The following is a 22898-nucleotide window of genomic DNA, read 5'->3' on the forward strand; positions in this document are numbered from 1 at the left end:
AATTATTGTTTTCATTATATTCATGTGAAATAATCATGTTTCTGGCCTATATTTTAAACGTATTTTTTATGTTTAGCTAAAGTTATAGTTGTGACCCCACAATAATCTACAGTTCATATTTATGCCAATGTGTTTGTCGCGCTTTTAAGATGACAAATCGTAAAAAAAATTTTGCCGAAATTTGCCTATGTGCCTATAATCTTAAAAATACTAACACAGGTTAGGGTAAGGTTTTTAAATTTTTTTTTGGTATTTTTTTTTTTTTTTTGTTAAATAATGGTTTAATATCCTTAAAATATTGTGTAAAAGTTTTACATCGATTATTACAACATTGACGAAGTTATGGGTAGTTGAACGGAAGTCGTTTGGTGTTCGATGTATGAAAATCACAAAGTTTAAAGCGTTCTCCTGAAAAATGCCATTTTGAAAATCGGTGTACTCTATAACTCAAAAACTACTTAACCAATCGGTTTGAAATTTTGAACATAACTTTGAAATTTAATTGTACAGGTACTCAAGTAAAGCTTTTTTAAATTTTTAATGTTAATATATATATTTTTTTAAATTAACTTATTTTTTTAGTCGAAAATCGGGGTTTTGACTTCCAATTTTGATAAAAAATCGGGAAAAATTTTTAAAAATAAAAACGTCTCTTAAGTACCTTGGGGCACTAATTCTTTAAGGAATGCAATACATTTTTTTGATATCGGACGTTTTTGTGGACAGTTAGGATGTACACCGGAAACCAACTTTTATCTGTGGGGACTCAGGAGATTAGCAATATAGCGTGGGCCTGTAAATATTTTTTAATACAAAAATTAAAAAAAAAAAGCTCAAATGTTTTGTTAATTTATGGTATTTAAATCATTAAGTTAACTTTAGACGTTTCGCCAAAACATTTTTTTGAACAGTGGGCAGTTTTGCACCAAATTAGCCTTACCCCCCTTAAGCTGTGTGCATTTGTTGCTAAACAAATAAAATACACAATATATAAGTTAATAATTTTTTTTTACTTTTGGACACTTATATTTCACCAACATTCTCATTAAGAGATAAAAAATTAATTTTAGCTCTTGGAAAAAAATAATTTTATAAAAATTTTGTATGGGAGCTATAAGATATAGACATCCGATTTTAACCAAATTTGGTAATAATGCATAAACCTGTTTCAAACATATTATCTGTGAAATTGGTTAAGATATTTTGAAAAACAAAAAAGTTTTTCATACTAAATGTTGATTTTTAACAGATTGTTCCTATGGCAGCTATATGATATAGACGTGCTACATGGCCAATTTTTTGAACACATACTTAAAACATTTTTCTTGATTTTTGGTATTAATTTCGTAACGATACATCAACTAGAACTATTTTTGGCCGCGTCTCCATACAAGCCCAACCACTGTGCGTTGTCCTGCCGCTGGAGGTGTGTTTGACACTTGGCGTGTCGGGATAGCGAAAATATTATTCCTGACCAGCGACCACTCACAGGGGATTGCACTGAGGAAAACCCCATTGCACTCATCAAGAAAAATATTAAAATATTAATCGTTTTTGTGCCAGAAATAATTTTTAAATCCATAGAATGCAAATTTGATTAGTCCTTTAGTGAAATCTTCAGAATTCTTCAGAAGAAAATAGTTTTTAAAATATTTTTTTTACTGTGTGCAGCTTGGGGATGATCGTTGCGCAACTGCTGCTTGTCGGGTTTTATTGTGATTATTTAGAGTATGCATGTTTATAAAGGGAAATTCCACGAGTATAATTATGCAGTAAACACGTATCACGAAGCTCGGCCACTAGGTGGGACAGCCACCCCTACCAGATTTCACGGCAGCGTCCTCGGTGGTCGGGCAGATAGCCCGGCTGGCAGGGAAAGTCGATCATGGCCACCTCCATGATTTTCTCGGTGACGGGCTGACCGGCTACCGGCGACACTCGCGCCGCCTCGTAGGCCTCCCGCACCTGCTGCTCGTCTAGCTCGACGCACTGATTTGGTTGGCCGCGGGTCTTCTGGTTGCCGGGACACTCGACCAGCTTCAGGCAGTACTTGAGGCAGGGACGCGGAGCTGGCACCTGGGTGAGCTTCTTGCTGCAGGTGAAGTGCGCCTGGCAGCCAGCTTCGATGGTGGGTACATTGTTGTTGACAAAGAACGGACGGCGTGGCTCCTCCGTGGTTGTTGTAGTTGTGGAGGAGGTTGTGGATTCGCGATGGAAAAGTTTGCCGAGAAGTCCGCCCTGCACGGCTGTGACTAGAAGGGCCACCAGAAGGAGGAGCTGCTTCATCGCCGATGTGTTTACGCCTTGACTGTCGTTTGATTATAGAGTGGGGCCAGTTTCCATAAGCGAAGATCCGCGGCAGTGCCTCGATAACCTCTGACCCCGGTGGAAGAGCGCCCCAGATAAGCACACTGCCCGCATGCAGACACTCTCTCACACATTAGTTTATAATTCGAGGCAGTTTTTATTTCATTTTCGGTCGGTTTTAAATTGGTTTATCACAAAATTCAACTGCATTTGAGGTGCGCGGCAGGCTGAACAAGCGGCGGTGGCAGCGGCAGACGCACATTTTGGCAAATTTGGCACAGGAATTGAATTATCTGCTCTCTGTGAACCGCAAAATTGTATAAATAAATATTAGTCAATTCGGTATTTCATACATGCGTACGCATAATATAGAGCTGCCAGGGGAGAAGCCGAGGGCGAACCGAAAACTGACAGTTTACTATAATAGAATATAAGTCGGGCAGGAAACGCGCTCGAAAATCGAAGCGCTTGTTCGATGATAATGCTGCTTATTTTTGAATTGCGCTTTAAGTGGCTTTAATTGATAAGAAATTGTTTGGGTGAGAGCAGATCTAGGTGAGCAGATCCCGTGGGTGCTTCACTCTCTCAGCTGGAGACTGATAAGATTTCTAAATAGATTTATGGGCTAACATATTTTATAATTTATGCGAGCTTTTGGATACTCTTTAATATAAATTTAAATTTATATATACAAGTTTTATTTTTTTTGAGAGAATCAACAACAATATTTCTACAAAAAGATGAATTAAACTACACAAGTGGGTAATATTTTATTACCTACTAAAATTTGAGTTGTGAAAGATTATTATTTCGATCCATTTAATGTTAAAATTTATATAAGCTTATCTTATAATTTACGCAAATTTGTAATAAGGATATGTAGCCACAGATTAGGTCCAGTTATGGCAGGGCTTCGCAAGAAGATGCCTTGCACTCATGGCTCATTGTGTACCATCAATGGATGACCACGAAGCATCCGAACAAAGCAGCCCGCTAAGCTTCTGTCCTGCTGGTGACTTCACAGATGGGGCCTAATGAAGCAGCTCATCGTCGTTGTCGGCCACTCCTTTGAACGGGATCCGAGCAGACTCGGCCCTATCTAGGCGCTGGCAGCAAACTATTTGAATAATTGATATTAATTGCTGCCAAGAGCTGTCAAAATTAATTTGTGATGTGTTTTCAAAGCGAGATTATTGATGATGATTACGGCCCGGCCCTAATGAAAGCATCGGCTAATGGCAGTGGACACGCTGTGGCAATCGAGACGTTCGACAGTCGGCAGATGGGCAGCCGCGTCGAGTAGTTGGTTGCAACTAGTTTGGACTTATCCCAGGGCGGCATTAATTAGGCTCGGACTCGGGAAATTGATTCGCCTTGGACGTGGCCAAGTTGGACCACCCATTGTCTGGATGGGAAATCGCTTAATATGTATTAGCATTTATTGACTGGCAAAGTTTCCGAGTGAGGAGAGAAAAGAATGCTAAGACAACAGCAGGCCGGAAATTGCCAAATACTGATACTTCCGCCGGAAATAAGTTCAATTCTCGTTGTTCACGCCGCTCCGAATGGGCGGTGGTCCAGTGGCCCCTTAACCCTAGGAGGGCTGCCGCCTGCCTCCGAGTAAATTAAGTTAAGGTCGGAAAATGAAGGACAACGCCGGCCGGGCGCCGCTTCTTCGGTTATCGCCTGGAACACATTTCACATTCGTCGTAAAGGCGACTTAATTGCCGCCCACTCCCCGGTTCACAGCACTCTGCACAATAAACAGATCATAATCTGGCTAAAACTATCAATTTCAGGCCAAACAGAAGGGAATATCTCAATCGGCGGGAAAGGAGCCAGCTTAAAAGCGGACTGCTTGGGCCGAAGGACGAAGGGCGACAAAAAACAAATGAAAATGCTTTACAACATAAAAACAAGTGGAGGACGGGACGCCATCGGGATGCCGGAGCGACGGCAACGATGTGTTAACACTTAGGAGGACGACCGAGCAATGGCCGGGTGACAATGGAGGAGACAGCCGAAATCCTTCGATAGGTTCTGCTGGATAGCACTGTGCGTCCTCATAGATTTACGCACACTTAAGCAGCGTTTACTCAGTCCTCAGTTCTCTGGCTTCAAATAGTCGTATAAATTGTTCGGCAGGCGCAACTGTAGCCCCGGCATTTTGTTTCTGCTTCTCTTTGTCTTTGGCTTTCGGTTGAACTGCTGTCCGGAGTCCGCATGGAGTTCCACGGGAAGAAGGAGATGGAGGAGGAGTAGGAGTAGGAGCAGGAGCACTTCCGGGGCGTGAATGAAGTGCCATGTTCTCACGCTCACGCATCTGCCAAGTGCCTGCCGGCCCACATGTCGTATGAGTTTTATGTCCCTCTGTTTATATGACTGTCTCTGTGCGCTCAATCGTTTCTTAGACACATTTATTTGCTCTGCCGCTGCCGCTGCTGCTGCCTCGGCTGCTTGCCGTTTTCATCGTCGTCCTTGCTGTTGCTGTTCCGTTTGTTAGTTTAACAAATAAAATTAGTGCTATAAACATTCGTTTGCCAATGTCTCTATACGTGCCAGCGTCTTCTTTTCGCAGCAGCAGCCGGAGGGAGGGAACGCCATTAAAGTGATGTTTTTAAAAATGTGTTTATAAATATATAGAATGTATATCCATGTCTGGGAAATGTTTAAGTAGTATAAATCATTTAACTTCCATGATCTTAATCTTGGACCCCTCGTCCCACTACGCCCCTGACGTCTTCTTTATATTTGTTTACACAATCGCAACTCTTTGCCACTTCATAAGTTTTTTTTATTCTGTTGTTGTTGCCGCTGTTTGTGTCCCATCCAGTTTCCTGGGGGATTTATTGCCACAGCGAATCAGTTGGTATCACAAGGGGTTAGAGGCCAGCAGAGTGGGTCCTCTGGAAGGGAAATGGAGATGGAAGCTAGAGAAGGACCGAGCTTGTATCCCATTTCCGGCAGATGACTCGGATGTTTGTTTTAGCGGCGGCATTCCACTGTGTTGCAGCTCCAGCGCAGCCAGTCCCACATCGCGGCAATATTTGCTGTTGCGATTCGGTCCTAGCTGCTGGAAATATCTATTAAATTTCTTTTATATGGGCGGCATATCGAAACAAATGCATTTTGCGCACAAATAGCCAGCGGGCGACATAAAACATAACAAAAGATGCTCAGAGGTAAACACATTGAAAAGCAGACAATACGTGGGCGGGAAAAATGAGTAGGTGGCGTAGCTGATACCCTCTAGGTGTTATTTAAGGAGCCAAGATTGAACAAAAAAAATGAGTACTGTACGAATTGTATATGTTGAGTAAGAAATACTAATTCTATAATTTTTTTTAAATTGTTTAATTACTCTAAAAAACTATTAGAGTATTGGTCGACATTTTGAAGAGCTCCCAAGTACTCTTTTTTGGACTCAATTGAGAGTTAACAAAGTGTCACTCCTAAGTAAACATCAAGGATTGTATACCCTGTATACTCAATACTGCTTGAGGTAGTGGGCAATTTATTTTTTTTCTGCCCACTTTTCTCGGTAAGGAGGTAATCATGTCGTTGAACTCATCTATTGTGCCTTTAATGGGCCATTTTTGGGTGCAAGAGCTGCTCAGCCCAAGGGCAATACTCTTTTTTTTTTCTGTCGAAGTGCCCCATTGTCAGCCATTAAAATGTCCTCCTGCTGGCAACGAAATTTATTCAAGAACCTGAGCTCGAATGCCGCCCACATACCTACATGTATGGGCACTGGTGTATGCGATTATGTATTTTCAATTTCAGTCACACACCCACAGTCATCCGAGCAGTCAGGCACATAATTATAATTCGCTGTGCAACAGCCACTAAATTGCAGAGTTCTCACATAGAAAAACACAGAAACGAATTGCTGCAAATAAATTCTATTATTATCGCAATTGAATTGAATTTGCGATAAAACGTAAAAATAATTCGCATGTTGCACATGACCGCAGTGGCGGTGGGGAATCGATACAGTTTTCGATGGTCCGGTCTGGCCGGGTAAATCTCAGCAAGGAGGTCCTAGTCCCAGTCCCGGATCCGTAGCATGTTCCTGTGTGTTGTAATCCCTGCCAAAGCGATTATAGTTTTTGTTTGAATTTTGAATGCGCACACGGGAGCGGGATCTGCTGTATTTACATTGATGCACTTTAGCCGCATTTTAATTGGATGCTAACTGCGCCGACACACGGCCAGGCCTGCACACAGTTGGCCGATTAGCGCCCAGTGGAGTCCGCAGTTACTCTATTTCCAATTCGAATGCAAATGCCGCTGGTCGGCGGCAGGAGAGCGATAACAAAGGGTTAGGTTCGCCTAATTTTGTCGGCCGTGCGGTAAATTTTCCGGAGTCCGGACTCCGGCTTCGATAGCTGATTTGTTTCCCATAATTGTTATTTATTTTAGTTATTTTTTGGACCTCCCATTGCCGTATAATTTGTCACTGCTGGCCAGTCGGAAAATCCGTTTTAGAGATAGATTCTGAAAGGCAAACAAATTGTTGTGCTCTATGGGCCACGCGGGGAGAGGAATATGTTCGCTGGCTTAAAAGCTAATTACGTTTTATTTGAGCCGCCATTTCTGGGTAAATATTTGAGCGCTCATTAGGTTTCTTCGCTGGAAAGCCCCTCCTCGCACCTTTTCCCCACAGTTGTGCCTTCTCCACTCACTTGCTTTCACACTTGCCCGCATTGAGGGAAAAATCGAGCCGCCATTCAGAGCCCAGCCTCACTTGAGTTCAATTAAAACCGCACTTGTTGTTGTTTGCACAACAAACACACTCGACACACACTCGGCCAACTGGCCAAGCAACCGAGCTGCGTGGGCTGACCACGCCCCGTCCCTCGCGCCGCCCATAATGCAGAGCGAACTTTGCGCCAGAGAGTCAAAGGCTCCTCGTTCAACGCATCGCAGCGCAGTCATTGTTGGCCATTGTTTAACAATTAACCGCAAATTGAATGCAATTAAATAAATAACGGTGTTGAACCTTTGTGCAAACGATGTAGGCACGTGTACGCGTCGCCGGAGTCGCTCCAGCTCTTAACCCTCACACATACATACAAATATACATATATATGTATTTATAGGCGACTTTGTAAGGGTATGTGTGCCCCATCGCAGTGCAAATACACGCACCAACTCACCACACACTCACCCCAGTGCACTGGCGCGCGTATGTATGTGCGTTGTACAAACGAAATGAAATATTACGTATACGTCACGTCGGTCCATTGGCCAGCAGGCAAACACACAGGCACAATGGCCGTCGTCGAGCTGAAGTTGCCCCCTGGCCGTGTATTTGCCAAAGTTATTGTTGTATTCGATCCGCAGCGCACCATCGCCAGCAACACTTTTGCAGTATAATGTATAGAAAAATGCCAGATCGTGTCCACCATTATTTTCGATTGCACTTGTCTACAAAGAAATTGTAGAAAAAGATATATTGCTAGATAAGGTTATTTTAAAAGCTTGCTCTAAATAATTATTGTATTGATACTTTACAATTTTTATTTTAATCAAGCCTTAAATAGATTCCAAACCATTTCTCCATATAAGAAAACAAAGTCATTTGCCAAAAAGCAATCACTGGCTAACATTTAAGCACAGAAAAAAATAAGGCCAGTTGTTATCCGTAGGGACAACTGCAATCGTTAGCCCTTAGAATCCGGCACACTTCCAATTGCAGCATAAAAAAGTACTGTTTTTCACTGCGACTCTATTAAGCCAACTGCAGCCTGCAAGTGCCCAGCGCCAGTCGAAGTGCAGAACAATTTATTGTAACGGCAGGCGGGCTGGAAGTCCAACAAGCGAAATGCAGGCAGTAGGAACGCGGCCAATTAATCGCAGCACCCTTGCAGACCAAGCGATAAAAACACCCCGGCACTCGGCACCTCGACCCCTCCCGTCCACAAATCCTGGGTCGAGAGCGCACTTAAAGCGCATAAATGAGTAGTTAAAAGATTGCCACACACTTTGCATTGATTGATGGATTTGCTTTGTTCCCATTGAAGCCATTCGAGGCCAAGAGCCAATTGCTAGGGTTTGACTCGTGGCTGGCCGGGGGCGTTGGCAGAGAGGTTTACCGGCCAATTTGACACTTTTTATTGAGCTGTTTTGTTTTGTCATCGGTGGAAAAAATTTCAATTTGCTCAGCGGATGGGTTGCCAGGACATGTGCACGCAATCTAAAACTTGTATGGCGACGACACTGCACCCGTTGCTTGTGTTTCAATTTCGCTGATTGTCTATTTGCCAGGACCACATTCACGTTCCACATCCAGTCGAAAAAAGAGCCAGCTACATTTTGGCGTATTGGCAACGGCAAACAGGGCTCACCGCGGAGCGAGTATGAAACACGAAACGCAAATGTTAAATGTCAGTAAGACATGCAAAGTTATTGTCACACATTGCGGCATGTTGGATGGCAAGGATAAGGCCCGGGTTCTATTATATATTTGGCCACCCCAGCAGTGGCAGCAGCATTGATTGACTTTCATTTGGCGGGACCCTTTGAATCTCGAACTGCTGGCAAAAGGACCACCTCGACGGCATCACCTCGTGTGTTATGACAATTTATTGCCTGGTGTTTGACGAAATTGAATAGCCTGGCGTTGGATATTGTTGGCTGTGCGACGTGCAACATGCGGTGATGGTGGTGGAAATTGGAAATTGAAAATTGTTTGCAGCAAATGGAGTGGCAACAAAAAGCTTCAGTCCGAAAGGACTGAAAGGCGACTGTGATGTAATTGAATTGCCTGCCATTAAGCGACAGAGTCGCACCTTAGCCTGCCCCAAATATGAACTGCTCACTTGCAGCCTAATCATTTCAGAGCCCGACTGAACGGCAGCCGGAATCTGGTGAAGCCCAGAGCTGAGTTGGGCCCGTATTCAAATCGACCCACACTGAGAATTCCTTTGAACTGTCAACATGACCATTTCACGTCTTTTGTTTGCTGCCAGCTCCTTTCTTATTCATGCGAAACTTTCACATTTCGGCAAACAAGAAGTCAAATTGAAAAGTTTTTATTTTGTCAACAGCGCAACAGAAACAGAGAAAAAGTGAAATTAGAAGCCGCGACTGGATGGAAAGTGAAACAAAGTTGGCCAATTGTGAGCTGTGCCCCCTGCTCCCTGCTCGCAACTCGAGCAGAACAAATATCGGCCAAGTCGCGGGGACACATTAAAGCTGAGATTTCAAAAATCCAATTTAAATTTTATATTTTCTCAGAGCGCGTACTTACCTCCTAATTGTGACAACTAGGTTTGCATCGATGGCAATTACTTTTGCTCTCCTGCATTATTTGCATTATTTGCTGTCTTAAGATGTCAGTGAAGGCAACGGCAGAAAAATCATGGCAAAGACAGAGGCAGATAAACTGCAACTTGGGAGGCAATTATTATTCCTAATTATCCTGGAAGGGGCTTTGCTACAGGGCCAGGCCGAGCGCCCAAGCCTGTCAGTTCTCCTGGCCGTGGACGAGGACGAGGACGAAGACGAGCCGAGGCCGAGGCAATTATGCAAACTCTGGAGACCGAACAGTCACAACAACGCCGAGATAAGGAGGGAGCGGGCCATATCTTTCCACCGTTGCTTTCTTTCTTTTTTGGCTTAGCTCTGGCGCTCGTTAATTGTAATTGAAGTTTGTAATTAAAAAGTTTATACGAAGCGTGGAGTCATTAAAAGGAAATGATGCCCGGCCAATACAACTACTGGATCCAGCTGGGAGTAGGGGGAATTCTATGGAACTTGGAGATGGACGAGGGTTCAGGTAGCAGTCGTAGTCGGCATTAATTTTGATTTAAATGGTGTGTAAACGCTTTTAAACTTCCGAGATTTGTGCGCCAGTCCTTCTGGCACTTTATTTAGCCGCAATTGAGTTATTGGCCTCATTAGCGCTGGCTTTTTGCTCCGGGATGCAGCTCGAAAGCGGATCCGGTTCGACTAATTACCGTCCTGATGAACGGTTAGGCTTGGGCACGGCTCCAGCCGCCAGCCAGACAGCCGCCCCCTTGTCAGCCAATCAAAGTGGGTAAACACCCAGGCACCGGCACACACAAAAACACACCGCATACACACGCACTAGAAGGCACACACAAAAACGACGAGCAAACGACCTCAACCTAATCATGAATAATGTGCCACATATTCACACAATAAAATCAAGAAAAAGGCAACACAAATATCATAACAAGCAGTCGGGCCAGCGTTGGCAGCCCCTCCTCACCTTTCAAGCGATCCTATCAGCCGAAATGTGACAAGGGCCACGCGCGTTAAAGCGACTGAAGTGGGTGGCTACACTGCCCGAAAAATATAACGCAAAAATAGTTCTATTATCGTCAAGCTTTGACGATCGAAATTCCCCCGAAAACCATACAAATAAATTCTAAATTTAAAATGTAAAACATATATTCTCCACTTTCAGTGCATACAAAGTGAGATATTTTTCCCCCTGTAACTGGTGTGGGTCGCGTATTAAATATGCGTGTCATGTCCATTTATTTGGCTTTGTTGTCACCTTCGGCCATGTTGACTTTTCAATCTCAGCGAACGCTCCACGCTGGGGAAATCGCACAAACAAAAACAGGAGCAGCAGGGCGGCAGCACGGACAATCTGGATAATGTTGAAAACATATTTCGAACATCTCCATGGGAGGCCCGTGCCATGGCCCGTGGACTTGATTGAATGGGCCTAGACCACGACCAGACATCTAAAGTGCACACACACGACTTGCTCGGGCGCATCCAATTCCCCCATCAGGAGCCGAAATATATTTTCCAGCCTCCGTCGGCCGCTTAATCAGCATTTGTCAAATGAAAAACCTTTCAGCAGCCTCCTCCTGCCCCGCCCCCGCTCCTGGCCAAAATGACACTGACATTGCGGGGCCTGGCAAATGGCGTTGACTCCTTTTGGCTTTCTCTTTGTGTATATTAGTCTGGGAGGCAGTGTGGGTGGGGGTGTGTGGCTGCTTCTTAACAATGACACCAAAACGCCTGGCATTATGCGGGCTGCTGGCTGCATTGAGTCTAACGTCAACTGTTTCAGTTGACAAATTTGAGCAAAAAGTAAAAATGTCCCAGATCGCAGACAAAGTCATCCCACAAACGAGTCTGTGTGCGAGTCAGGGGAGGTTTCATGGGACTTCCAGGGGCTTCCGGGGAAGCTTCAGGCGGCTGGCAAGTGATTCGGAAATGCGAATAGCTTGGGCTGCCACCTGGAAAAGCAAACACACAAAGGCAGCAAGCACCAGGCGCCAGGTCGAGTGCTTTTACCAATGCGAAGCTGGCAAATTTCCATAAATCATATTAACCCACATTTGACATTACCGCCTCGCCACCCACTCGCCCGCTTTGTTTGCCTAAAAGTTTTCATTTTGCACATTTGGCATAGTTTTTCCTTTTCCTCAACTTTGTGCAGCTTCCTTTCTTGTGCACCCTGCACTTAAAAATTTCCCCGAAGTAGGTTGTTTCAGGGCTAGCGTTCTTAATGAATATCGTGGAGGCTTTCAGTTTACTCGCAAAGACAGAGTAAATAATTCAGGCTGAGTGAATATTGATGTACACAACGTGGGGAGTCGAACACGGAATATCTTTCAGCAAGCGGAGTATTTTTATTCGAGGATTCAAATAAATAACTAATTGCAGGGATTAAACTGTTAAGCCTTGTATTGGGGTCTTTAAGACTTATTTTTCCCTACTTTAAAAGTAAGCAGGAGGACAAGGATACTTCGATTTGGCACTGAAAGAGATCCAGAAAGGATAAAAAAATGTAAACACCCATATGCCACGTTTACTGCCGCGCATATCGTGGTCAAGGCAGTCGACCCCTGACCCATCCTAATTAAGCCCCAAACGGAATGGTAGATTTTTACATGCCCCAGGCTTCGGCGGTTCTCTATCCCAATAAATCATTTTTATGGCTTGCACTTAAAATACCATTTTGTTGCAATAAAGTCGCAATAGTAAAACACGAACCTCTGGGAGAATATGGCCCTTGCTGACCTCGTGCCTTGGCCAAAAAAGTACTACAAGCCGAGAGCCGGGAGCCTAATTGAGACGGGATGTCTTCCTGCGGCACTTGTCGTTAGTTTTAATTCTCGTTTCGGGATGCCATATCCTGAGAGAAATCTAGCTGCAGCCACTTGGCAAAGCTGTAATTATGCAATCACTTTTTGGCGTGGCCCCCGAAACGAACCGCTCGCATGCCCGCCTCGCCGCTCACAGAATTTGCAGACCTCCTTCCGGCCTTGCGGCATTACAAATTGCCGCCATACGCGAGGTAATGCTTTGCTATTTGTACGAAATGCTAATAAGATTAATTTCCATTTTATTTTTATGAGGCCTCGCTTGCTTTGCCTCGCATTAAATCCATTTTTCAACAGACTCGCGTGCCGTCACCAGAGTGAATGCGCCTGAGAAATGTTGACGGCGACTGCCGAGTGCCGAGCACCGAGTGCTCCACATCTGCGACCAGGACGACGACTACTGACTAGGCTAAGGCCAGCTCCCAATTAGGATAATCGGCGGCGGGAAATGTTAATTTAAATGTGAATGATTGTGGCTCTGCTTCTGGCTCTGTTTGTTTTCCACCGGCGACTGTTGCTCCGGGCTCGGAGGCTCTCGGCCGTCGGACTTCCGTGCTGCCCGTTGCGTGCTGGAGTACATGTGTTCGGGGCGCGGAACTGGCGGCGATTGTGTAACCGCTTGGCTAAGCTTGATTCCAAAGTGGATTCTCTCGTGACAAGCGGCCGTGCCCGGTGCATTGATTGAGCGGCGTCGGAGTGGGCAAGAGACATGATCTAACGGGATTCCCCTCACCGGAGGAAGCTTTGGCGCTGTCGCTTGTTCATGCCGCACCAGGCTCTGGCGGCTTTCTTTATTATTTCTGCCTCCGTTATTTGGCTGTGTCGCTCTCGGAGTTGCTTAAAGAAATTTTGAAACCCAGTTTTCGATAGTTCATCGAGCGTCATGCCACTAGGCTTGACCCTTATACAGGCCTTGTTTTGCCTCTTAGGTATGTTCAACTCCTGTTTTCTCTTCGACGCTGTTGCAGTGGCTTTCTTCTTAGTTCTACACTTGGCGGCCGGAGACTTGACCTTGAGCATGGCCTTTTTCTCTGGTCCCCTCTTCGGTAAAGGCTGGACACATTCGGAACGTATTTCATATTCAAAATCGTTTGGTTGGTACTGTGGTATTTATTGCTATTTATAAGTTTTTGGTCGATTGATTTTATTTAATTTCTTACCGCGAAGCTCATCTGCTGCTCCGGCGTGAAGTTGCACCACATGCTGGTCGCACGTTGGATGGCATCGCTCGGAAGACTTCCTTCCCTATGTAGCAGGCCGTAGGTACAAAGGAAGTTGTTGTATGCGGCGATAGACTCCAGTGGGTTCGTTTGCCCTCCAATAGTGCCGCCCATTTTCATCGCCTTTTTTTTTTTAGTTTATAAAATTACTAAAATTTAACTATGGTATTTTGTACACTCGGAATTTTGACTACTACTTTAAAAAGGTGTAAAAGTAACCGACAATTCCGACAAGTTCTGATTGAGCTACTGCTCTGAAAAATATTAATATGAATCTGATACTAGTTTCGTTGGTATACTTGTGTAGTTCATTATGCTTCGCCTCAGACTGTCTGAAGATATTCCACTGAAAATGTGTACACTGTTGCCTTTTCATAATTAAAGAGCTTCCTGCTACAAACACCGCTGATTGGGAGCGGACTGCCCCGACTCCCTTCCTAGCCCAATCTTATCGCTTGGCTAACGAACTAACGCCATTAGCCAACGCGGCCAGGGCGACAACCAGCGCGGCTACGTAATAAAAAGAAAAGGCCAACAACCCACCATTAGGATTCGAGTGGGAACGGGGAGAAGGGGAACGCGGACGCGGACCAGGTGAAGCCTAATGAAATTCCATGGAAACATGTTCTCGCCTGATAAGGAACCATTGGTCAATTGGCCCACTGCTGGGTCGCTGGCCAGCGGACGGCATGCAAGCCACCTCGAAATGTGCACCACACAGGCAACCTCGCGGAAGCGAGCGTGACGCTGTACGCAAAACGCGAACGCAAACGCCACACGAAATATGAAAAACTGCAGAGGCGAAAAGTCAATGTCATTTGCAATGCAGCGCAGTAAATTATTTTACATGGCCGACTTAAGGCCCTTCCGAGTCCGGGAGCCGGTGAGGCTTTAAAACAAAGCCGGAGGAAGGATTCCAGCCATGATGAGCCTCACTTTCTCCAAGCTGCAACCACCGGAGCGACACCAGATTGCATTGGAATGGCACTTTGGGAAAAGAGTTGAGAGTTTCGATAAGATATTGTATCTAATATCTAATGGTTTATTTTGCTTAAATTCTATAAATTTCTAAATACTTCTTAAGTTATAATTCTCTTGATATTTTTTATATTTTTACTTCTGCATTTGTATAGTACTTTTTCTTTTTGGTAGTGTACCTCCACGCGCTTAAGAACATTGCCGCTGCGCCTGTCCCAACTTTCTGGCATTTATCTCTGTGAAAAGAAATCGCTCAACGCCCGGCGCACGCACCAGGCGGCGGGAGCTGGGGGATTCTTTGTTTTATCCAAGTTCTGGTGGCTGCAGGAGGGCTGGCAGCCACCGCAGTCCTCTGCGTTTCCGCCGCGGATTCCTGCGCCGCGCGCCTTGCAACGCCTCTCCTTTGGCTTTGTGTATGCAAACAAAGTACGAGATAAACTTTTGTTCTGCCTGAACTTTGTCGCGGCCGGCTGTTCGGGGCTTCTGCTCCTGCAGCTGCCGTTGTTGCTGTTGCTATTCTCGCATTATAATTCCCGGTTTTGTCCGCGCTTTATGAAAATGAGTTAAACATAATACAAATCTCTGGGGCAAGTTTAGAAAATTGTTTTTAAATTTCTGCCAGCACTGGTTCGGTTTCGTTTTCATTTTCGTTGTCGGCTCTGCCTCTGGCCCTGCTTTATGTCACACGCGCAGCGACGGAATTGAAAATGGCAGGAACAATATGTCATTAGAATATAAATTGAAATTGACGGTCCAACTTGTTTGCATTTCGCTGGCATTTCTTTCTTTTCGGCACGCAGACAGCGGAACTGTCATTGGTTTTGCATGTTGCAGGTTGATTAAAAAACTATACAGGAGGAGCACAGTACTCACGTGCCGCACGCAGGCCGAGGCGAAAATTATACGCCTTGGATGTTGGGACTTTGGGGGAGTTTTGGAGCCGAAGCAGGAGGAGGAATGGTGGAATGGCCATAGACATACTTTTCCAATTTACCATCACCATCGCTGGAGCGGGCTGTGCGAAATGAGCCACTCAAAGCAATCAGGCAGACACATCTCCGACCCACCCAATCACTCAGCAACAGCCCGACTCACCGCCGGATCCTGATCCGGATCCAGGCAGGGCCGGGCAAGTTCCGTCCCGTTCCGCAATCCTCACCAGCCATCAGCGCCATGAATTATGCAAATCTCTTGCGGCCAACTCAACGCAGAAGTGAAGGCAACGGCCGAGCTGGGAAAAAATCAAACAAAATCGATTGATGTACAAATTTTTCTTAGCATCCGCAAACAATTTTCTCCGAAGGAGCCTGCCTTTTGATTTGTGCGTCAATGACAGGCGGGGATGTGGATGTGGATGGAGCTGGGTGGGGGATGTTGTCCTGCCGTCTACTCTTGGCGGCCTACTCCTAAATTATGTAGATTTGTTTTAGCATAATGCCTGTGCAGGGGTGTTGTGTGCTTTGTGTGTGCTTTATGTGTGTGGGTGTGTGTGTGGAGGGAGCCTTCTACGGGATCCTACAGCGATTTCTCTCGGCTGCAACGTTTTAAACCGCCATTAAGTTTCCTCCATAAATATCAGGCTGCCCCGCCCGGAAGAATTATGTAAATTTGTTTGGTCACAGCACTCCCGCTCCATCTTCTCCACTCGTCCGTACGCATTTCATTGAATTATTGTGCGTTGCCCGGGCAACTGGAGACGGGACCAGGACACGGATAGCTCACAGGACGACTCACAAGACTGGCCTTTTCGACACATCCCCTCGGTTGCCATAGTTGGTGCCGTGCGGTTGCCTTTGTCCCGGACAATATATGGAATTCTTAAGTTTCCTCTGTTTGCCCCGGCTAATTTAATTTATTTGCATTCTCTGCACAATTTGGCTTGATTCGCCGGACATTCCTTTTATCGGGCAGCAGCAACTTTTGTCGAAACTCTTGCATTTTTAGCAATAACTGTTGGAGAAATCAAATCAGCTGAAAATTAATTTAATTCGCACTTGAACGGCAAACTTTTGCCGCCATGTAGCTTTATGATTTGCTTGCGTTTTATTCCTTTGCCGAATGTTGGGTGGAAAAAAGAGTCGAGAAAATGCTGCCGCTGCTGCTGGAAAATTTTAATTATAAAAGTTTGGATCCCGCTCGCCATGACGCCTTGACTGACTGACTGCCTCGTCGTCCTGTCTGCGAAATCGCAACTGTTGGGGTATTAGTACCGCTCCGGAGCACTGCACTTTGCCAATTTCACCAATATTAATTATGATTTCATTTTCGTTAGTTAACAGTTTCTCCCAGCGATTCTTTATTGCTTCTGTGAGTTGGGGAGTCCTTTTGAAATGAATACCAATGGCACCCGACGACCGAGAAGGATGCGGAATGCGGAACCAAGAGCGAGAGTTTTCTCGCGGGGCAACTTAATTAATTTTACATTGCTTCGAGTGCACTGCTCGCTGGCTGTCAGAAAAGTGTTCAAATGATAAACGAGCTAATTAATATGCGCCAAAAGTTGTCCCGGGGCCAACTGGTCAAAGCCAATGCAAATAGCTGGAAACAGTCGCTTGTGGCTCACCAATTATGCGATATGATTTGCGAAAAATCCTTAGCATATTTTTCCCCTTTTCCAGTTACCATTTACCATTCACCATTTTTCCTTTTCCGCTTTCCCGGCAGGCTCGGTTCAACGACACAGTTTTCATTAAAATTCATGTGCAATATATTGAGACTTGCATGCATAATGGTCACTAAGTTTGCAGTTACCAACTGCAAACTTGAAGGGGGCGTCAAGTGCGCCCCGCCCAGGGTTTCTGCCCACTCCCCGACGCACTGCGACATGCAAATGGCGACGTGGGCAGCGACAACTGGCAACCAGTAACTGGCATCCGGACATCCTCTGCGCTCCCTTCCAAATGAAACTCCTGGCATTCGGCCCTCGGCCCTCCGCCCTTGGCCTGTGCAGCTCAAGTAGTTTGTGCGTCCTGTGAAATTTCATGCATAAACTTTTGCGAAATGCAAAACTTTCAATAATTTAAACCGTGCACGTATGTCCACGTCCGATGTACTCCACCGTCGGTCAGCGCAGGAAGTGGGCTTAGAAGGGCTCCGGGCAAAGTCGTCAAAAAATCGAAAAAGACCTGGTCCATCGATGATTATGTATTTTTGCACAAATTTGCAGAAAGTTTGCACAAAGGAAGTGACACATTTACCATAAATTGCGAACTCAAGGCTCCGGCTGGAGGGGCTCTCCAGAATGCAATGAGACCCCTTGGGGAAAGGAAACACATTTGCATAGTTTAGTTTACATCTAATGCTTTATTTTATTTCTGAATAGTTTAGGGTTTCTTATGCGCATTAATCATACAATTAGCATCGTACTATGTAGTTAGTAATTAATGAATTCACTTTTAATGACGCTATTTCTGGTTTATCTGAATTATACTCGTGTGTAGGTTCAGCGTAGACTCGCGTCTGTCTGTATCTGTATAATCTGCATAATGCATACGACTCCTCCCGCTTCCAACTGACTATGTAAGGTACACACATACACATTTATGTAGATAAATTGTAACGCTTTTGCTTGAGATTCGGCTTTATTCTTTCGATCCGCTTTTGGTTTCGGTTTTTGGCTTCGTTCGACATGCTAAGTACAGGAGTTGTATACGAGTTCGAGGGGCCGCGGCCTATAAAATATACAAGTGAGCGCTGACCTCTATCGTGTGTGCCCTAAATGAAACAGTACGGACTCGACTCGGGTCGAGCGTACAATTGGAAAGGTGCAAAAGCTGATAAAATGCCTGCTGGGTTCTGTAACACTCAATAAGTACCGTATATTCATGTATTTACAGGTGACACTCGAGTCGCGTGGACGTGCCGCTAATATGTATGCAAAATTCAGATTCAAATACTCCGACTAATATTCCGAATGATGGGGACTAGCTGAGATCCGTTCGCTCCCCGTTTTTGGTGGTACAACATGTTTGCTTAGGTCCTAGTTTACATCGAAAAACATTACATTGAATTGCTGTTACGTTGTTATGCTTTGGTTACGGTGCGCTTACTAACTAAAATATAACTACACCTGCGTTCAAAGAAATGGCAGTGGAACGAAATATGAATCGAAATCGACGTCAAATCGGAACGCAAACGTGGCAAATACTTTACATACTAACATCCTGCGGTGTGGTTTCCGTGTTTTTTTTTCTGCCTCAATATTTAGTTATTTATGGTTTCGTTTGAAACTAAATAATATCACTATATAATGTTTGCTTAATTTACATACACATCCTGCGTCGGGCACGCAGCCCGACCTTTGATGAAGTAAAATGCAGTTCACATTCAGATATCTAATGCTTATTTACATGACCTAGTTCGAGTGGCTTATTCTACCGTGGGTATGGGTATGGGGCTGGAGATGGTTGGGTTGCTGCTGGGGCTGGATTTGGATAGTGGATTCGCATTCTCAAATTGCAATTTCCATTAACCATTTTCCGGTCTTGTGTGTGTGTGCTAATTTAATCGTGGACAAACACTTAAAAAATTATGTACATGGGTTCAATTTTCATTTTACTCCTTGGGCTTCCCCTCTTCTCCTCGTGCAATTAAATCTCCTCTAGTGTGATGCATTCGCTCTTGCTCTTTGGTTAATTCTCCGTCTGACCGGTAAGGGAACACAATTTACGGTAAAATGATCAAAAATCCAAGAAAAAGCCGACCTAGCTGTGAACTTTGTTTGTCTTGACTTCTGTATCTTACAGCTCATATCTTTGGTTTGTGCTTCCCCGCCAGTCTCGTTCTGCGTGTGGTTGTGAGCGTCTCTGGAGGAGCTGCTGTTCCTCCTTCCGATCCTCTCCCGCCGAGTTAACAGCTTATCCCAGGCCCAGTCGGCGTCTGTCGAACTGACAATTACTCAAGGCTAGGACGAGCAGCAGGGCAGAGTGCAGGAGCAGGCTCTGAGGCAAGGATCCTGGCGGACTGGCGACGGCGCCACTGTTGCTGCGCGACTTGGAGCTGGCCACGACCTCGGCGTCTTCGGGGCCAATGTCCACGCTGTTGCTGGCGACGATAAATTGAAATATATCGCTGACCTGCGGGGGTGATGGGTGAGAAGAGAAGACAGGCGGCAAGGTTGAGTACAGAAAAGTGGCACAGAATCAAGATTAAGTAGCCGCTCTGTCGCACCAAGCTGGACTAGATTTATGCCGGCTTTTCGGCACCGGGAATCCCAGTCCCCCAACTCACCTCGTTCCAGCCGTAGCGATTCTTGGCCTGCACAATCGCCTCGTAGTAAGCGCCAGGATGCAGATTCTTAATAGTGTAGGACATGATGTGTGTCAGGGGTTCCGAGGCCGGTCGATGCTCCGGGGTGAGGATGAAGTCGTGCCACCTGCCCGGCTGCTGGAACGAATCATTCATCTGGACGGGGATGTACATGAAAGGAGAAAGAGATGGGGAGAAGGCGAAGAAGAGCCAAATTAAGTGCCGGCTTCCACCATTGACAGTTTTCCTTTGGTTGCTTAATTAATTTCATGTCCTGTGCGCGGAAACCAAATGATTTCCGCTGCGAGCGCCCGATCAAGTTATGACAGCTATCACATCAATTAAGCCTCCTCTGCGTGGCGGAGGCCACTCGTTCGCCAGCCCCGGCGGAGAGCCCTCCTCCAATAATTGCACTTCAATGGCACAGGATAAAAACACAGAAATTATCCCCGCGCAGGCCCAGGCCACTGCAGTTTGACATTCATCGCCAAGTGTGCGTGAGTTGAAATCTCATTAAATTTACCGCCCCGCCTCATCCGATTGCGAGCCGCCTGAAGTCGCAATTAAGCGACATTTTCATGTGTCTACCTGGATATTAAAAATCACTTTTGTCTATCTACTATACCCTCCCCCAAACCGTGCCGCCTACTGTCCTTTATTTCCTTCATAATTGCTTCGTTTCCAGTTTTTTGTGAGCTTCTTTTTGTGCGAATTTTCGGTGCTCGATTTTTTTAGACCTCTTGCTGACTGTAATTTTAATCACGTGCTTCATTAGTGAGCACCGTGTTCCTAAAGATAAGGCCCCTCTTCGTGACGTCAAGGTATCGGATTGCCTTTCATGGGATCCATGGAGCGTGGAGCGCCGCTCATCCCATTGTCTAGATGTCAGTCTGGCGGGACCCGGCTTTGTGCATATTTCACAATTAATTAATTGAATGTACTCCTTTCATATCGGATTCCCAGAGGCTTCCAGGCAGTGCCCGCTCCCTCCCCCTTCTCGTTTCTCATTTCCCATTTTCCTGCTCTCCCTATTTTCCTTTGCCAATTCGGCTATCTCTTTTGAACTTACCAGCACTCGGCGGTAGAGCAGACGCACCTCCTCCAGCGGCGGGTAGCTATCGATTTTCCAGGTCAGATTGTAGCTGTCCGGCGAGCGACCCCACTTGGGTGAGTAGAACTCGGCGGGTCCTGGGCGTCCGGAGAGCTCCATGTACTTGCGGGAGCGTCCCAGCGAATTGTCTGCCACGCAGCTGAAAGCGAAATTTCTAATTAGCATGCAGCGCATAAACATTTAAATATACCACATATTCGCATGAGGGTAAAGAACTCGGGCCTTAAATGGTTAATTGGCTCTTGGTTTTTGGCATTTATTTATGCTTGTTAATTTCTGGTCGCGTCATGTTTTCCCGGCAATCACTTTGCATGGCCAGAAACGTAATTTCCTTTTAATTTTGCATTACACTCTGTCGACATTACTCATACGCCATGCCCGCCGGGGCAGGCGTCGCCGCCATCCATCCGCCCCGTTGGCCCGCATCGATCTGGCAGCCGGCAAGTGGCTGGTTGGCTGGCTGGCTGGTGGGCTGGTGGCAAGCCAACTGAACTCGACTCAACTAATCCAAACACGTCGACACGTCGTGTGCACAAAAGCCACTCACTGTGGGTGGCTGCCAGGTGGTTGGGAGCTCCCTCTGGACTCCACCGCCCCCTCCATGGAAGATGGCTAAAACTTTGTGCATGAAATGTTGTGTCAACATGGCGAAACTTCCGCTTCTTTAATATGTTTCAGACAGATTGACATTGATGTGGAAAACTTGTTTGTCCGCAAAATGGGTGGGACACGCCCCGCACAGACAATTCCCCAAAGCCGGACGTGGAGCCCTTCGAAGGACCCGCACTATATATAGGAAATATATAGCAAATAAAGCAGCGGACCAGGACTGAGACAAGTGGGAACTTTGAACTGCTAACTGGCTGGCAAAAAGTGAAATAAGTTGTAGCAAAAGTTGCCAAATTGACTAAATCAACGCTGGCCGGCAAAGTTCATTGTGCGCCACAAGTTGGCTTCATCTCCTGGCGAATCGAAGTTCACCTGGATATCCAGCTACCGATTCATCCACTCACCTGTAGTTTCCAAAGTCCTCCTGCTGGATGTGGCGTATGGTGAGCGTGTGCCGGTTGGCCCTGGTGTTCATGATGCGTCTGTCGGTCGATTGGATCGGAAATGAGTTTTGGTACCAGGACACCTGCAGCGTGAAGATGGCAAACGGGGCAAGTGCCCGGGATTAGCTTGGATACATGTCAATGTCGGTGACGATGATGATGACGATGATGAAGAGCATGTCAGAGAGGCGCTGCCGGGATTGCAACTAATAAATTCAACTCAAAATTTGACCCACTTGCAGCAACTTCTTTCTGCCTCATTTCAAGCCGAAACGGAACGAAAGTTGGCCAAATAAAAATGGCATTAATTTGCCCCGGCAAGAAATCGGAAAAAGAAATTGCAAGCCAGCAACGGCAATAGTACAAAACATGGGCAAACAACCAGGCAGGACACAACAAAACGAAACAGAAAGGAATACAACAGAACAGGACATAACAGAGCGGAATAAACGAAAAGCTGAATAACTGAAACTGAAAAAAAAGACAGGAAAAGGTGACCTGAAAACAAAGTTCTCTTGCATAAACCAGGCGAGCAGGCAGGATAGCTCCTGGAGCTCCTCTCCGCCCGGACCCGTAATCGTAATAATCTAAAAATCCACGAAAAATAACAAAAACTATCCGGGCACAATGGAACGAATGGAACGGTGCATTCAAAGAGCCAACAAACCGTTGCGACTGGATCAGCGTAAACAATGCAAACGAGCTTCGCCTCGAATCCTTCGCCCGAGTGTATCCACGACTTCTCCACTTGTATATCCGGGGGATCTGCAGCGCGCCAGGACGTGGATACAGATACCCGGGCATCCGTCACGATGGTGAGTTGCATGATGGAGAGTTGGCCAAGACAAAGACACGGCCAGCCAGAACGAAAGCGAAAACGGGAACG

The 22898-nt window shown here is 45.8% G+C and overlaps 3 protein-coding genes across 3 annotated transcripts in view; all 3 read right to left on the minus strand.

Moving 5' to 3' along the window:
- Window positions 1–1650: 1650 nt before the first annotated feature.
- Gbp3 (Growth-blocking peptide 3) lies at window positions 1651–2335 on the minus strand. The gene has a single exon (XM_017164884.3). The coding sequence runs from the start codon at window positions 2284–2286 to the stop codon at window positions 1819–1821; it is 468 nt and encodes a 155-aa protein (XP_017020373.1). The 5' UTR covers window positions 2287–2335; the 3' UTR covers window positions 1651–1818.
- A 10294-nt stretch (window positions 2336–12629) lies between these two features.
- Window positions 12630–13868, minus strand: Tpl94D (Transition protein-like 94D). Its single transcript, XM_017164908.3, has 2 exons — window positions 13565–13868; window positions 12630–13505 (listed from the first exon to the last, which is right to left on the minus strand). Exons 1-2 carry the CDS (start codon window positions 13742–13744, stop codon window positions 13134–13136), a joined length of 552 nt encoding a protein of 183 aa, XP_017020397.1. The 5' UTR covers window positions 13745–13868; the 3' UTR covers window positions 12630–13133.
- A 4054-nt stretch (window positions 13869–17922) lies between these two features.
- Window positions 17923–22898, minus strand: part of klg (klingon) — a 62085-nt gene continuing 57109 nt past the window's right edge. The window contains exons 7-11 of the mRNA XM_017164825.3: window positions 22680–22777; window positions 21974–22095; window positions 20919–21099; window positions 19832–20005; window positions 17923–19677 (exon numbers count right to left, since the gene is read on the minus strand). Coding sequence (XP_017020314.3) covers window positions 19459–19677; window positions 19832–20005; window positions 20919–21099; window positions 21974–22095; window positions 22680–22777 — 794 coding nt within the window. The 3' untranslated portion in view covers window positions 17923–19458. The remainder of the gene's footprint in view (window positions 19678–19831; window positions 20006–20918; window positions 21100–21973; window positions 22096–22679; window positions 22778–22898) is intronic.

Source organism: Drosophila kikkawai, chromosome 3R (genome assembly GCF_030179895.1).
Source record: "Drosophila kikkawai strain 14028-0561.14 chromosome 3R, DkikHiC1v2, whole genome shotgun sequence".
NCBI classification, from domain to species: Eukaryota; Metazoa; Arthropoda; class Insecta; order Diptera; family Drosophilidae; genus Drosophila; species Drosophila kikkawai.